The following is a 14,643-nucleotide window of genomic DNA, read 5'->3' on the forward strand; positions in this document are numbered from 1 at the left end:
GACAGCACAGGTGAGGCAGATGAGCAATCAAGGCAGCTCAGCAAGGCAGGGAAAAGGAGGGGCTGAGAGGAGCTCAGACATGACAACAGTCGGTTTTGGTATTAACGAAACAGATGCTGAAGGTTACACTGATGTTTGGAGTCAATCAAATCTGTTGTTTCCTGAAGCATCAAAGGTGTCCGGAGGACCAGAGGCTCCACCTCCAACCAGAACAGCAGTTCTCCTGTGAACGCAGATCACATCCCCCCCATCAACACCTTCCAAACAGCTCACAGAGAATTGATGAAACCCGAAAACAAAGAGCTGAAAGAGAAGCTGCAAAAGTACCACCCAAGACTTTATGAGATGATAGATGTAAAGGGGAACCAGGGGCTGTGCAGAGAAGTTCTCACCCAGGACCACCTGCAGGTCCTGACCACCGGAAACAGCAAAGAGGCTCAGAGAGTCAGGTAAGAGCCTCCTCTGAGGGAGCCGAGCTCCGTCTACTCATCCTTCAGGGTGTTCGGGGTTTTTCCTGGCTTAAAATAAGGTGGTGGTGGTGTCTCATCGCGACCTCAGATTCATGTACCATAACATTTTCTCCTGACAGCAAATGTATTACAAAAACGGAAAAATTTGTATTATTTCATTTCAAGTTTATCTCTTTATTTTCTTCTAAGTGCTTCTTAGTAAATAACACCTCATGGAAACTAACAAATCCATGAACATTTACTGAACATGGGATTGTGTGAAAACACGACTATAATTTCCAGAAACGATTCGATTCACAAGAGCCTGAATTAATTCGATTCCAATTTTTTTCGATTATTTAGATTCCTCAATTCAATTCAATTTTAAGTTTACGCATTTATACACATTTGTTTAGAAATACATTAATAATCTACTAAATGTTTTGAATATATGTATATTAATCTTTATCCAGTTCACATACTGTAAATGTATCAGTGAAATAATGAGATTGTTAATATCATCCAGTGTTACATGGATTCTCTAAAGGAGAAGTTCTAACTAAAATGTTCAGATCATTAACATTGGAAACATTGTTCTGCTTCTCCTGGAGGACGTTTAAGTTTGTATAACTTGAACTTCATCTTACAATCTTGAGTGCTGAAAAAAGCCGTTTGGACAGGTGCTGTAAGTGCAGTTTCAGCTGCAGCACTGCGTGTAGATACAGTACAGTACCGTATAGTCTCGCCTTCATCTTAGGCGCCTTTCCCCGCCGCCTCCTGATCCATTTGCCGACGATGCAGGCGAGGCGCTGGGTGATCTCAAACACACCTAGTCTGAGATGCACGTGAGAATCCTGCTCAGCTGCATTTAAAAAAATAGCCATTCTAACAAGTGAGCAGCTGGACCCTTTTTTCTGTTTGAAAACACGACAAGATCCATTTAAGTTTATCACGGCACTCGCGCTCTTCCTCAAAGGAGACGTCTGCATCTTATTTGGGCTCTAAGCCACAAAAGCGCGGCTACAGCTGAAGTGATGAGGAAATCTTGTGATTTTACGGAGGAGCTGTACGATTCCGTATGATAGCAACTTATGATGAGCTGTGACGCTATGGTTTCGATACGCTCCAAAAACCACCTCCTCTAAGCGCAAAACCTTTTTTTCTGGTAAATGCATTTTTTTCAAAATTGTGGTGTTTCCATTAAGAGAATTTACTATCGACAATCCATTTTCATAGTTAACTCGAAACAGGAAGCATCTTAGCTTTTAATAGTGTTTAACGTGAATACACTCCACCTGTCTGGTTTTTAGTCTTCCCTTTTTTTGAAAAAAGCTGCTTATTTTACGATTTTCCATACCTGTAAAACGTATAGGGCTGTGGATCGTTACTGGTGATCCGATTCGATTCACGAATCGAACCATGATTGTTACTTTTTAAACATTTTCTATTTTGCTATGTGTATGTCTGTATACTGGATGGTTAAAAATTGAAATTATTTGTTTTTTAAATCACCATCATTTATACCTTTATTAGAACAGGAGATCAGAATAAACAAAACTAATAAAAAAAACAACACAAACATTCAGATAGAAAGAAATGTTATTTTAAACTTTTCTAATCAACCTTCTGGTTTAGTTCAGCAGTAAGATAAACAACTTAAAAATGATTTAAAAATCATTGTTGTTTTGGTTCATTTAACAAAACCTGAAAGTGTTCTCAACAGTTTTCTATCTTCAAAGTTACACATTTTACGTTCTAAGCGTTGCAGGTGGAACCATTAACTATACAGATATCACAAACATGCGTGCTCAAATAGATTGACAATATTTATTGATCAGACTGTAGTTCTGGTCTTAGATATTTTCCACTGTTGTCATGAGCCGAGATAAAATACAAATGTATGGCAGCAACTTGCTGTGAACACAACAAATACTTTAAAAAGATAAATAGGTAAAAACAATAAAATTACAAACAACACGCATATGCTAAAAAAGCAGAAATTACAGACTGGGAAGTGACCAAAAATAAAAATGATAAAAAGTTTAAAAGAACCAGTCTGTGCCAGCAGACTAACTGTTGTAAAACTAAAAAAACACAACATAAAAAGGACAGCAGGTAGCGGTATGATGACTGGGGAACGGAAACAATAAAAACAATCAATATTTGTTAAAATACCCAGTTCTTCAAAATATCAAAGCAATAAAATACTGCATACCTGTGGTATCGAGGACCCACAGCCAGTCATTTACCCTGTAGGTCTGCCTTCAGATACCGTAGACCTGTCATAAAATACATAAATTAAAAGTATTTAAAAGACAATACAAAACAAACATGATTATCAAAAATAAAAACAAGTTTACCCCAATGGCTCAAAGCTGCTGCACAAACAGTGTGAGCCCAGCAGTCAACCTGGCCACCCACAAGAATCTGGCACTGCTGGGCAGCCCCGCCCACTCCTATTTAAAGGGGCCTTAATGGTACTGGACTTTAACACTGGAGCTCCAATGTTAAAGCTGATTCATTGTTTCAGAAGTTATGTCTGTAAGCAGAACTTCAGTCTCAGTTTCTGAACAGAATAAAGCTCTCGCTAGTTGTACTTTGAAAACAGGAAGCTTCACCGTCACGAAGATGTGTTTACTTCTGGTGGCGGTACCGCGGCTCTTTCGGCTTTGTTTTAGTTCATAAACTTAAAATCCAACATAATCTGCATTTCAGAGCAAAAATACATTGTCTACAGATGATATTTTGATGACATTTCATTGCACTCTACTATATTTCTAAAGATCGCAAATCAGCGATCTTGGACGTCACAAATATTCTTAGTATTCAAGCACCCGGATAATCGTTACAGCCCCTAAAACAAATACATTTGACTAACATGAGTCAAGTTGGAATACAGACTTATCTATTTCTGTATAGCTAGATGTAAACGGCTATAGAAAAAACAATACTCACTCTTTTTGATCCCGTTGTCATCACTCTCCGTGTGTTTTACGGACAAATGCGTCCAAATCTCTTTTGTTCTTTTTCTTCTGCTCTTATTTACACTTAAAACAGGATTTAACTATTGTGATTATGTTGGAGCAGAAGTTACTGGTTGTGTCCGAATTCTCCCTAATCACTATATAGTGCGTTTTCCATTTTCTAGTGCTGTTCGAATCTACTAATTCCAAATCGAGCTTTTTAGTAGTTAGGGGTTTGAGGAGGAATTCGGGCCCAACCATTGGCTTGGAGTGCCTCAGTTTAGCTCTAATTTGGACACAGCGCCACTCGCCCTTACTGGTGAATGTGTGCAACTGCAGTTATAAATGACTGAAAGATCAAGGCCTGGGAACACTTGATCATGTGTTCAAGCTGGCGCTAAATTCTCTGTGCTGAAAAAACCCTGATGTCTTCTCTTCACTCAGGGAGAAGCTTGCTGACGTTCTTCTTCAAGGGGATAAAGTCAAACTGTTGAAGATGTCACTGATCGTATCCAATCCTGAGATGTCAGAGAAACTAAGGAAGGATGCAGGTAAACTAGCCCATTCCGTCTGTGGCCACCCCCTGAATGAGTCAGTAAGTTTCTGAGATCAGTGGTAGAACATCTTCTACATTTTGTATCTGAACATTTCAGACATCCGGACCTCTAAACGCAGGCAGAACATTTTGTCCAGGGAAGCCACCAGAACATACCACGACACTGGAGGACAGCTGTTAGTGCAGGGATACCAGAAGATGGGGCTGTTAGGGCAGGAGGAGGGGGACAGACTCCAGCAGTGGCAGAAAGATCACCTCTACTCCAGGAAGTCATCGGAATATAAAGAACTTCTGAAAGCGCTTAAACCGAAAACATTTGATCAAAACCTCTGAAGCCTGCAGACAGCTCTGCAGGACAGTACTAACATGTATCTACAGCTACGAAGTTAGCAGCATATCACTACACATATTGGACTAACCCACAGCTTTGTGTGTGTGTGCACTTTCACCCTTTGATGTCGCTGACACTGACTGTACATGAGAACTGGACTGAGTGACCCCTCCCTCTGGCGTTCCTAACAGGAAGTACCCACTGGTTCCAAGAAGCCAAAATCCCATAGACTTTAATACAGAAGTAAACAGCTGTTACTCATTCACTTTATTTATCATTATAATCATTCCTTTTTTAATAAGTTCTTGCTAATCCTACTTTTTTCTTCATATTTTTTTTTATCACCAGCAATTCAAATTATAGACTGACCAATCAGAGGTCTTAATAGAAGGATGTGGTCTCATGTCCAACGTTCAAAATGTTTGCTAGACAGATTCTCCTTCAGGTGGTAGGAGTGTGGACTTCTAACAAGCTCATCCTGCATTGGCTAGAGTGGTTTCCATAGAAACAACGACTTAGACCAACCTGGATCCATCACTGCTTCCTGATAACATCTGGCTGCAAGATGGTGGCATCCAAATCACTAAAAATGACTGAATTGACTTCATTAGAGATGAAAGTCACTCTGACCCGGTCCAGGTCTCATATACAGTCAATGGTCACTCATTTGGAATGTGCCATTTATTCCAGGATTTAACTTAGCATCAGTTTGAACCCTGAAGAAAATCTTTTTATATACATGGAAATAAATTGAGGTATTAATGGGTTTAAGTCAGTAAACCAATCAAAATGTCATCATTTGGATCAGACTGATGTTGGACTTGATCTCTGGAGGATGTTCTGGGTGTTTTAGTTTCCACCTCGATAAATAGGTCATCTTCAGTCCTGTGAACTCTCACCCTCTGAATAATCAGTGCAGATTTAGATTAAAATAGTAGAAGATTAGGAAAGAAAAACAAAGAAAAAAGAAAAAACAAAATTTACTATTACAAACATGAACCAGTGTGACATGAATTCCATAACTCGGGATGGTTAGTTTTTATTAATACTAGATAGATTTATAGTCATTGATTATACTATTTTTAATGTAGTTTTTAAATATTGTTGTGCCTTTTTTAATTTATGTACTCAATTTACCCCATTTATTGACTCCATACACTGATTCACATCACTCCTTCAGAAGTATTCTGTTTTGGCTCAATAAATATTTCATGCCCTTTTAGATTAATTTGTTTTTTTCTTTTCATGTTTTATTTCATTAAATCAGGAGGAAGGCATTTATATATTTACACTAAATATACATTTTAAAATATTAAAGTTAACAAGATCATAACATTTTAATCATTTTGATTTTATAAATACTGGATCAGACGGGTCCTTATAATGACTTCTTTTCATAATTCTTGTTGCTTTTTTTTGTAACATGTAAATTGAATGAGTAAATGTTTTATAAGTTGTACCCTAAATTTCTATACAATAGTTCAGGTATGGCATAATCAAGGAATTGTATAATAGATATAGGGATTTATTATTTTACTTTGTGTAATACTGCAGTTGCTTTTGCTGTTTTGGTTTTGACATTGTTGACTTGTGATTTCTAAATTATCTTTTCATCTATAATAACCCCCAGAAATTTGACTTCTTTTGCTCTTTTGATATTAATATAATCTATGTTTAATTGAATTGTATTGTTTGTATATCCATTACTAAATATCATAAAATACGATTTGTTACCATTAACAATAGTTTATTTTCATTAATTCTTGCATTTAGTTTGTCATTCTGTATGCACACGACATCCAAAAAGGAAAAGTTTACCTTCCTGAAACACAGCCAGTCTTGATCCCTTCTGGATACAAACTCTAAAATTGATCATTTAGTGGCTGTAATGAATGATCCTAGATTTAGGAATCCACAAAATATGATGACCTCTTGCTAAATCGGTAGAAAATCCTGTATTTCCTGCCTGGTGTTCTCAGTCTCCTCAGCTTAGAGATTTCTCCCTGGATTTACACCAGTCTCTGTGGCGTGGGGAGTCTGTCTCATGACCCTCATTTAGTTTACATCGTCCCTGCTGTGTCTCTGGTCCCCCTCCCCCTGGAGAGCTTTTTCCTGCTCACCTGTGTCATCAACATCCAAAGCTTAAACAATCAGGCCCCATGCCTTCTCCTTCCTCACTGAGTTTTTGTAAAACTTTGTGTCTGAAATCATGCTATGTTTTTGTACTTCCAAAATTAAACTTGAAGGTGTTATCCACTGTGTTAGCATCCGTTACTGTGTGAGCACATAATCTTAAATAGCCAGGAGAAGGTGGGGAGAGAGTGGAGGCTTTTTACAACTGTAGCCTCAAGAAACCAGAGCAGAACTACTGCGTCACTAGACGAGAGCTACTAGATGTGGTTTTAGCTGTGTGAAGCACTTTCAGACTTACCTGCTTGGCCCTCGGTTCATGCTTAAGACTGACCATGTCTCCCTCATCTGACTGCTGAACTTCCGTCCGCTGGAGGGCCAGGTGTCTAGATGGATTGAGGTGCTTAAGGTGTGCGACTTCTTTGTTCAACACCGACAACGACAGCAACACGCCAACGCTGATGCGCTCTCCCAACGCCCCTGTCCCATTGAGGAGTGCAGATACTTCAGGCATCAGGGGGAGCGGAGCCAGGGGACAACAGTGGCTGTAGCACTGACATCGCCACTAGTGCATGGTGATGGGGCGGAAACGCTATGCCCTCTCTGGGATAACCTGGAGCCCCACAATGGTGTCCTTTATCAGTGTCTCTTCTCAAAGAATGTATTCACTATCGCCATTTCCATCTTTTTTGCAAAATCAACCACCATCTGTCCTTCTACATTCCTCTCCTGGATACCAAACCTGCCCATCCCCTCCTCATCACCTTGGTTTCCTGCACCAACATGACCATTGAAATCTGCACCAATGACAACTCTCTCATTTCCAGGGATGCTCATCATCACTTCATCAAGATCCAACCAGAACTTCTCCTTCTCTTCCAGCTCACATCCTACCTGTGGGGCATACCCACTAACAACATTGAACATGACACCCTCCATTTCTATCTTCAGACTCATCACTCTGACACTCTTTTTACCTCCACAACACTCCTAACAAACTCCTCCTTTAGGATAACTCCTACTCCATTTCTCTTCCCATCTCCACCATGATAGAACAACTTGAACCCTGCTCCTAAACTTCTAGCCTTGCTACCTTTCCACCTGGTCTCCTGGACACACAGTATGTCTACCTTTCTCCTCTGCATCATGTCCACTAACTCTCTACCCTTTCCTGTCATAGTTCCAACATTCAAAGTCCCAACTCTCAGTCCAACACTAGTGACTTTCCTCTTCTCTCTCTCCCTACGAACCCGCCTTCCTCCTCTCCTTCTTCCACCAACAGTAGTCCAATTTCCACCGGCACCCTGTCGGTGAACAGCACCGATGGCGGTCGTTGTTAACCCGGGCCTCGACCGATCCGGTATGGATTTCGTAGGTCTGATTCGCATATTTGATTTGGCAAGATTTTACGTCAGATGCCCTTCCTGACACAACCCTCTGTATTTATCCGGGCTTGGGACCGGCACAATGAGACCCTGGCTTGGGCCCCCTTGTGGCCACATTACAAAAAAAATTATTGATTCTAAATTGAAAAACAAAAAAAAAAAAAATCTTTTTTCGTTTTGGATTTTAATTTGAAAAACAAATGATCCACGGATTCTGTCTCAGCAGGAAAAGTATTTGTCCGCCACTTTCAATCTTCTAGCAGTTCTGTCGGGTCTGATAACAGGTCTTGTGACAAGGATGAGCGACAAAGGGGCTAGTATGAAAACTTCCACGCCGTCGCTGAATGCATTTTGACTGCTCCAAACTTATTGAGCTGTAGCGTGCCATTACTGTACCGGCAGCTTCACGGAAGGATTTTCAGACTCAGATTCAGAAAACTTTATTGGTCCCAGAGGGCAATTTATTTGTGGTACTTCCAGTGCAGTTTCACACACACAACACAATCACATTAATGTGTCAGACCATCATAGTTTAAAATGAGTGCTCCTTAGCTCCAAAACAACAACACACAACAATGTCACATCAGCAATGACCTCAAATATCCGTTTATCTAAATTCAACAACGTAATTGCTAAGGGCACAATAGCCTGCGGAAAATGATTGGTTTTTCGTGACAGAGCATAAAATCGACGCCCTGAGGGCATCAAAACAAAGTCAGGAGTCAGAGGATGCTGGGGCTGTCCCAGGATGCTCTTGGCTTTCTTCAGCACCTGTACCTTCCACAGAGAGTGAAGGTCCCTCAGTCTAACACCAATTGTTTTAGAGCGAGTTTTTACAATCCCCTGCAGTTTGTTTTTGTCTTTCAAAGACAGACCATAAAACCAGCAAATAAATGAAAATGTTAAAATACTCTCAATAAAAGAACAATAAAAAGTATTAAGAATGGTTTGGTTCACATTAAAAGAGTTCAGCTTCCTCAGCAGGTAAATCGTGATGCTGCCGTCGCTTCACAATAGCGTCTGTGTTCAGGTGAAATTTCAGTTTGTTGTCCAATACAGTGCCTAAATATTTGTAGCTATCGACAATCTCCACCTGCTCCCCATGGATCACACTAAGACCATGCGATGTAGCCCGTCTAAAATCAATCTCCATGTCCTTTGTTTTCTCCACATTTAAATCAAGATAATTGGTGTCGCACCAATCAACAAACTGCGATAAAGCAGGTCCGTGGTTAGTTTCAGTTGCAGATAACAGAGACACTAGAACAGTGTCGTCGGAGAATTTGATTAAAAATCTGTTCTCTTCTGAAGATCTGCAACTGTCTGAGTACAAGATAAAAAGGAGAGGGGAAAGGACACACCCCTGAGGAGACCCAGTGTTACAAATAGAAGGTGGGGATAATTCTCCATTAACAAGAACCCGCTGAGACCGGTCGGTAAGGAAACTTAAAATCCATAAAAGAAGCTGATCTGGGAGGTTAAAATCAGAACCAAGCCTTTGGATCAGAATGTGAGGCTGCATTCTATTAAAAGCAGAGGAAAAATCTGCAAATAAAAGTCTAACATGAGCCCTGGAGTTCTCAAGGTGCTTAAAAACAGTGTTCAATAAAAAGAGTTTAGCATCCTCGACTTCCTTTTTAGACTGGTATGCAAATTGCAGAGGATCCAGTTTCCCTTCAGTTAAGAACAAGATAAAAGACTTTAAAATATGCTCAAAACTTTTCATGACAAGTGATGTCAGTGCCACCGGTCTAAAATCACTAGGGGTTTTTGAGTTCCTCGATTTTGGAAGAGGTATCACAGTTGATGTCTTAAATAAGACATGAATTTGCCCAACTGTTGAAACTGTTTACAAAAAACAACACTGAGCTGGGTGGCACAGTGGTGTAAGGTACGGCCACAGATGCCAGCAGGGCCCTTTGCCTTACCAGTCTTAACCTTTTTAAATAAGGCAGCGACCTGGTTTGGTGAAATTACTATTTCATTATCCTGCTTGAGAGAAATCTTATGGTGAGACAAATTTTTAAAGACATCCATTCTTTCAAAACGAGAAAAGAAGGCATTGAATGTGCTCGGTAATTCAGAGTCATGTACACCGTTTACAGATACTGGCTTCCTGTCCTCTTTAACATGGGAGGAGGCCATATTCTTAATGCCCCTCCAAGCAGATCTGATGTCCCCACTACTGTACAGGGCTTCAACTTTGTCCTTATATTTTAGTCTGGCCTTCCTAATCTCATTTTTTACCTCCATAGAGACAGACTTTTTCTCCAATGGATCCCCTGTAGACCACCGTCTTTGTATTTATGGTTGATTTCAGCTCTTTTGTTACCCATGGTTTGTTATTTGGATAAATAACAACTTTCTTAGATGGGACAACAGAATCAACACAGAAAGTGATGTATGAAGAAATAGTTTCACAGATGAAATCAACGTCATCACATGACTCAAAGAAGTAGTCCCGGTCTTTACATTCGACTGAGGCTTGAAGAGTGGAAATGTTATCCTTTGACCAACATTTCACAGTCTTTTCCTCCCAAGGAAGACGCCTGAAGACAGGGATATAGCGCGGCATCAGATATACGCAGTTATGGTAGGAGGATCCCAGCGGAGGAAGCGGTAGTGCAAGTGACATACTGTTCATATTTCTTAAGAGTGTCAGTAAGTTGACAATGATTCAAATCTCCCAACATAAATTTTGGGGTTTCAGGACAAATACTGTCAAGACGGTGCGTGACGTCACCAATCAGCTGTGCGGCGGCTGCAGCGTCAGCCCGAGGATGCACGTAAACAATAGTAAAAAAAAACAGCTTTTGGAACTCACGCGGCAAGTAAAAAGGCCAAAGAGAGATAGATTCGATAAAGTTCAATATTCGGAGTACAAATCCTCTCGCCCACTAATGGTGTTGCAGTACCTTTTATTTATGTAGCAGCATACTCTGCCTCCTCGTGTCTTGTTGGATTTGCAATAATATAATTTCCCAGACAAAAAAACGTTTTCAAAACCATGAAAAACTAGTGTTTACAACCCCCTTTGACCGCCCACAAATTTTGGGAGCACCGGAAAAAACTTCCTGCACTTATCCCTCTCCAGCTTTGCACAGCACTCTGCTCTGTCTCAGGCCGACTTAGAACTGTCATATGCTGTGTGAAAGATTTCGCAGGAGATCTCTCGCAGAACTCCTGGACTTCCTTCATGGATGGAGTTTATCTTTAAATAAATTGGATTTGCTGCATTGCTGCAAAAAAAAGCTTATTTTCTATGGAGTGAAATCTGTGCCACCATATTGCAGGCAAAAGTTAAAGTTTTGAGATCAAAATTTTGCAAACAAAATGTTAGGTGTTGCAAATAAACTATTTTAATATTTTGTTTGAAAAACTTTTTTTGCGTCTGCAATTTTTTTTTTTGCTTGCAATAAATATTTTTGCGTTTGAAAACTTTTTTTTGCATTTGCAAATTTTTTATTTCCTTAAAAAAAATTGCGGAGAAATGTTTTTAGGTGCATAATGCCTCATCTCATTTGGTTCTGGTCCAAATCCACATCAAACTTTCATCTGAGGTTTCAGGAGAGACTTCAAACATGTCAGCACCCCACTCCACTCTCTTCCTAAAACTCCCTCAAACTAAAGCATCCAGAACCCACAGAAACTCAGGACAGACACGGCCAGAACCACACCTCCTACCCAAAAAACCCAAACCCAGTTTGACCTTTCCAGCTGCAGCATCAGAGCTGGAAGCAGATCTGGGATCAAGAGGGTTCTGGAGTGGAGAAAAGCTGCTTTGTGCTAACTTGCAGCTCTGGAATGTAAAGTGTTGCTAAAGCGCTGTTCTCCAGATCAGGAAATCAGTGGATTCTCTCTGGTTGATGGTCAAAGGTTTCCAGTTTGTCAAAGAGCTGTTATTTCACCAGGAGCTCTCTCATGTTCAAGGTTCAAAGAAAACATTTCTCTCACAGTGGCATTTTTAGAAAATTACTACATTTGTAAACCTTTTCAAAGTGTTTTGATCTTCCAGCAAAGATCACATGAGCAGCAGGAAAAAGAAGACTTGTTCAGGATCTAACAGAGACTTTGCTTTAAGTTTGTTTTGGGTTGTTCACCTTCTCACATGAAGCCAGGATCTGCTGTGTTTCCACACGTCACTTTGGGATCTTCAGACGGTTTTTGTAGTTGGATTGCTGGTGGAATGATGGGAAAGTGCAGCAGCAGAGCAGGTGTGGTGAAGCTCTCTTCATGTGTGGCTCCTCTCAGGTGACTCAGTGTCAGACTCTCCCTATGGAGAAGGACTTACCTGGATCTCCTGGATCTGGCTTGGATCCACCTCATGGAGATGTTTCTGCAGAGACTCCCTGATCACGTGCTAGGAGGTACATCTCCATCCTGAAGGTAGGACAACTCTGCTGGGTTTCTGGTTCCTGCTCCATCACACCTGATTTAGTGGATGATCTCATCAAGATGGATCCAAATCCTGGAACTGTTGTCCTTCTGAACTCAAAACCTTCAGCTGCTTCTTAAAGCTCTAATAGGCTGAACACAACCAGGATCAACAGCAGAGAAGGTCCAATGTGACCTCCAGTTCAACTCTGACCTCAAACTGCTTTGAACTCATTTGGGTTTTCAAGATCTCCAGACTGACAGGTGAATGCTGAGAGATGACAGCAACCAGATCAGTCCTCAGAGCAGAGTCCACTTCTTCAAAGTCCATTTTAAAGAGATGATCAAATATTTCAGCAGAGAACTCCGACTAGAACCCGAGTCCTGCAGGAACCTGGATGGACCCTGATTCTGTCCTGTACTGCCATCATCTGGTTAAAGAATGCTTTAGCTGTTCAGAATATGGATCTCAAATAAGTGCATTTTACATTTGATGTCAGAAGTGTTTGAGGAGCTCAATCATGTTGGGTTTTTGATTTGTCTGCAGGTGGATGTGGAGCAGGGAGCTCTGTGACCCGTCCAGCGTGTTTTCTACATCACAAATATGATCTTTTTAAACATAATTTTCTCATCTGCTCCTGGTTTTACCACAATTTGAATAAAGAAATACTAACAAATGCAGTTTAAGCTTCAATTTCTTTATATTTCCTCCATGATCTGAAAAATGCCACAAGAACGTGTTAAAAACCTCATTGCAAGTTTTCCAGCTACATGATTATTAGAACCTAAACTAAACGCTGGTCTGACAACAAGCCTGCCCTGATACAGCCTGTCTGTCTGCTCACATTTGGAAATAAAATTCTAAAAGAAAATCTTATGTAGCAGTCGTGAAGCTAAATGCAACAATGAGACTGCACAGTGGAAAGGCAGGAGGAGAATGAACTGGACGAGGCAGGAGCAGATTTCAGAGGTTAATTTGGGCAGAAACAAAAAACACAACCAGCAGTAGTTTTAGTACAAACTCAGAGCTGGAAAACACACTTAAAATGCAACTGGCCCAGATAAAACGAATCACAACAATACAAAAGAGGCACGCTGCAAGGAAAAGCACACACTGAAGAACAGCTTCAGAAATGACATCTAAAACTGTTTAGTAAAGTTGGTTCTGGAGGATTAATAGGATTTAAAACGGGTTAATAAATGAGAGACACATTAAAATTCTTTAACAGTCAAGTTAAAATGTAATGGTATCAAATATAGTGGTGTAAAATAGTGGCAGATTAAAAGCACAACCAACTCCTACTGGAAAAGGTGAAAAAAGTCCATCAAAACATGAAGAAAAGAGGATCCAAACACTCACAGTCTGTAACGAGACCTTCCTCCATCACTGCTCCACACAGCTGGAGCTTCATCACCACACGAGCTTCTAAACACAACATTTACATTCAAACACAGGTGATGACTACAAATACACAATGCTCACATTGTCTTCAAATGATTGAAACCCGCTCACATTCAGTCCAGTGTTCCACATGACATCCGGTCCGGAGGGTTCGGGTTTACGACAGCAGAACCTATCCTGAGAAGAATCCTCTTTAAAATGCTCCAGAAGATGAACAGGATCAGTGCTGGATTGCTGCTGACAGTTGATGACAGTTCACGTTTAGCAGCTGCTGATCAACACACGCCCACACACAGTCGACGGGATCGCTGTGGAACTCAAACGGACTGTTGCAAAAAAAGAAAGTAATGAGCCCAAAAAATTTGCCAATGCCATGGGGAAGAAAATATTTGTTGGTGGCTTGAAGAATGACATTTTCGAGTTCCAACTCACTCAATACTTCTCTCAGTTTGGTCAAGTTGAGAAGTCGGAAATCATGGTAGATCTGGAGACCAGAAAGTATCGAGGATTTGGCTTTGTGCACTTCACAGATGCCTCAGCAGCAGACAAAGCTGTGCTTGTGAAGTTACACACAGTCAATGGACACCAAGTTGAAGTGAAGAAAGCTTTGACTAAACAAGAAATACAGGGTGAAGACAAAAGGTCTCCAGGAGTCATGGGGGGAAACCAATATGGCTTAGATTATCCCGGAAACAACACATATGGCGTCTCACACGGCCCCGAGAATTCTGACCAGGAAAGCTCTTACGCTGGATACAATGGCTATGGAAATGGCGCAGGATATATCGGTAACGAGGGATATGGCGGCTTACACACAGTTGACGGTAACATGGTGGAAGCCAAACAGACCGTTGAAAAAACACAATGTAACGAGCCTGAACCTCCTGCCAATGGCATGAGGAATAAAACCTTTGTTGGTGGCTTGAAGAATGACATCTTTGAGTTCCACCTCACCCAATACTTCTCTCAGTATGGTCAAGTCGAGAAGTCTGAAATCATGAAAGACATGTGTTAGAAAATATTTTTGTGGGGGTGCAGTGAGTCTAGCCACAA

General features: G+C 40.7%; 2 protein-coding genes across 2 annotated transcripts in view; both read left to right on the forward strand.

Moving 5' to 3' along the window:
* LOC112142842 overlaps nucleotides 1-4,561 on the forward strand; it is a 20,547-nt gene extending 15,986 nt beyond the window's left edge. The window contains exons 4-6 of the mRNA XM_024266439.2: nucleotides 168-449; nucleotides 3,857-3,963; nucleotides 4,066-4,561. Coding sequence (XP_024122207.1) covers nucleotides 168-449; nucleotides 3,857-3,963; nucleotides 4,066-4,301 — 625 coding nt within the window. The 3' untranslated portion in view covers nucleotides 4,302-4,561. The remainder of the gene's footprint in view (nucleotides 1-167; nucleotides 450-3,856; nucleotides 3,964-4,065) is intronic.
* A 9,318-nt stretch (nucleotides 4,562-13,879) lies between these two features.
* On the forward strand, nucleotides 13,880-14,632 carry LOC112142495 (heterogeneous nuclear ribonucleoprotein A0-like; the record flags this gene model as incomplete). Its single annotated transcript, XM_024265927.2, has 1 exon — nucleotides 13,880-14,632. A coding segment is annotated over one exon (726 nt), but the record flags the coding sequence as incomplete, so codon positions are not given.
* Nucleotides 14,633-14,643: the final 11 nt, after the last annotated feature.

The sequence above is a fragment of the Oryzias melastigma genome, linkage group LG14 (assembly GCF_002922805.2).
Source record: "Oryzias melastigma strain HK-1 linkage group LG14, ASM292280v2, whole genome shotgun sequence".
NCBI lineage: Eukaryota > Metazoa > Chordata > Actinopteri > Beloniformes > Adrianichthyidae > Oryzias > Oryzias melastigma.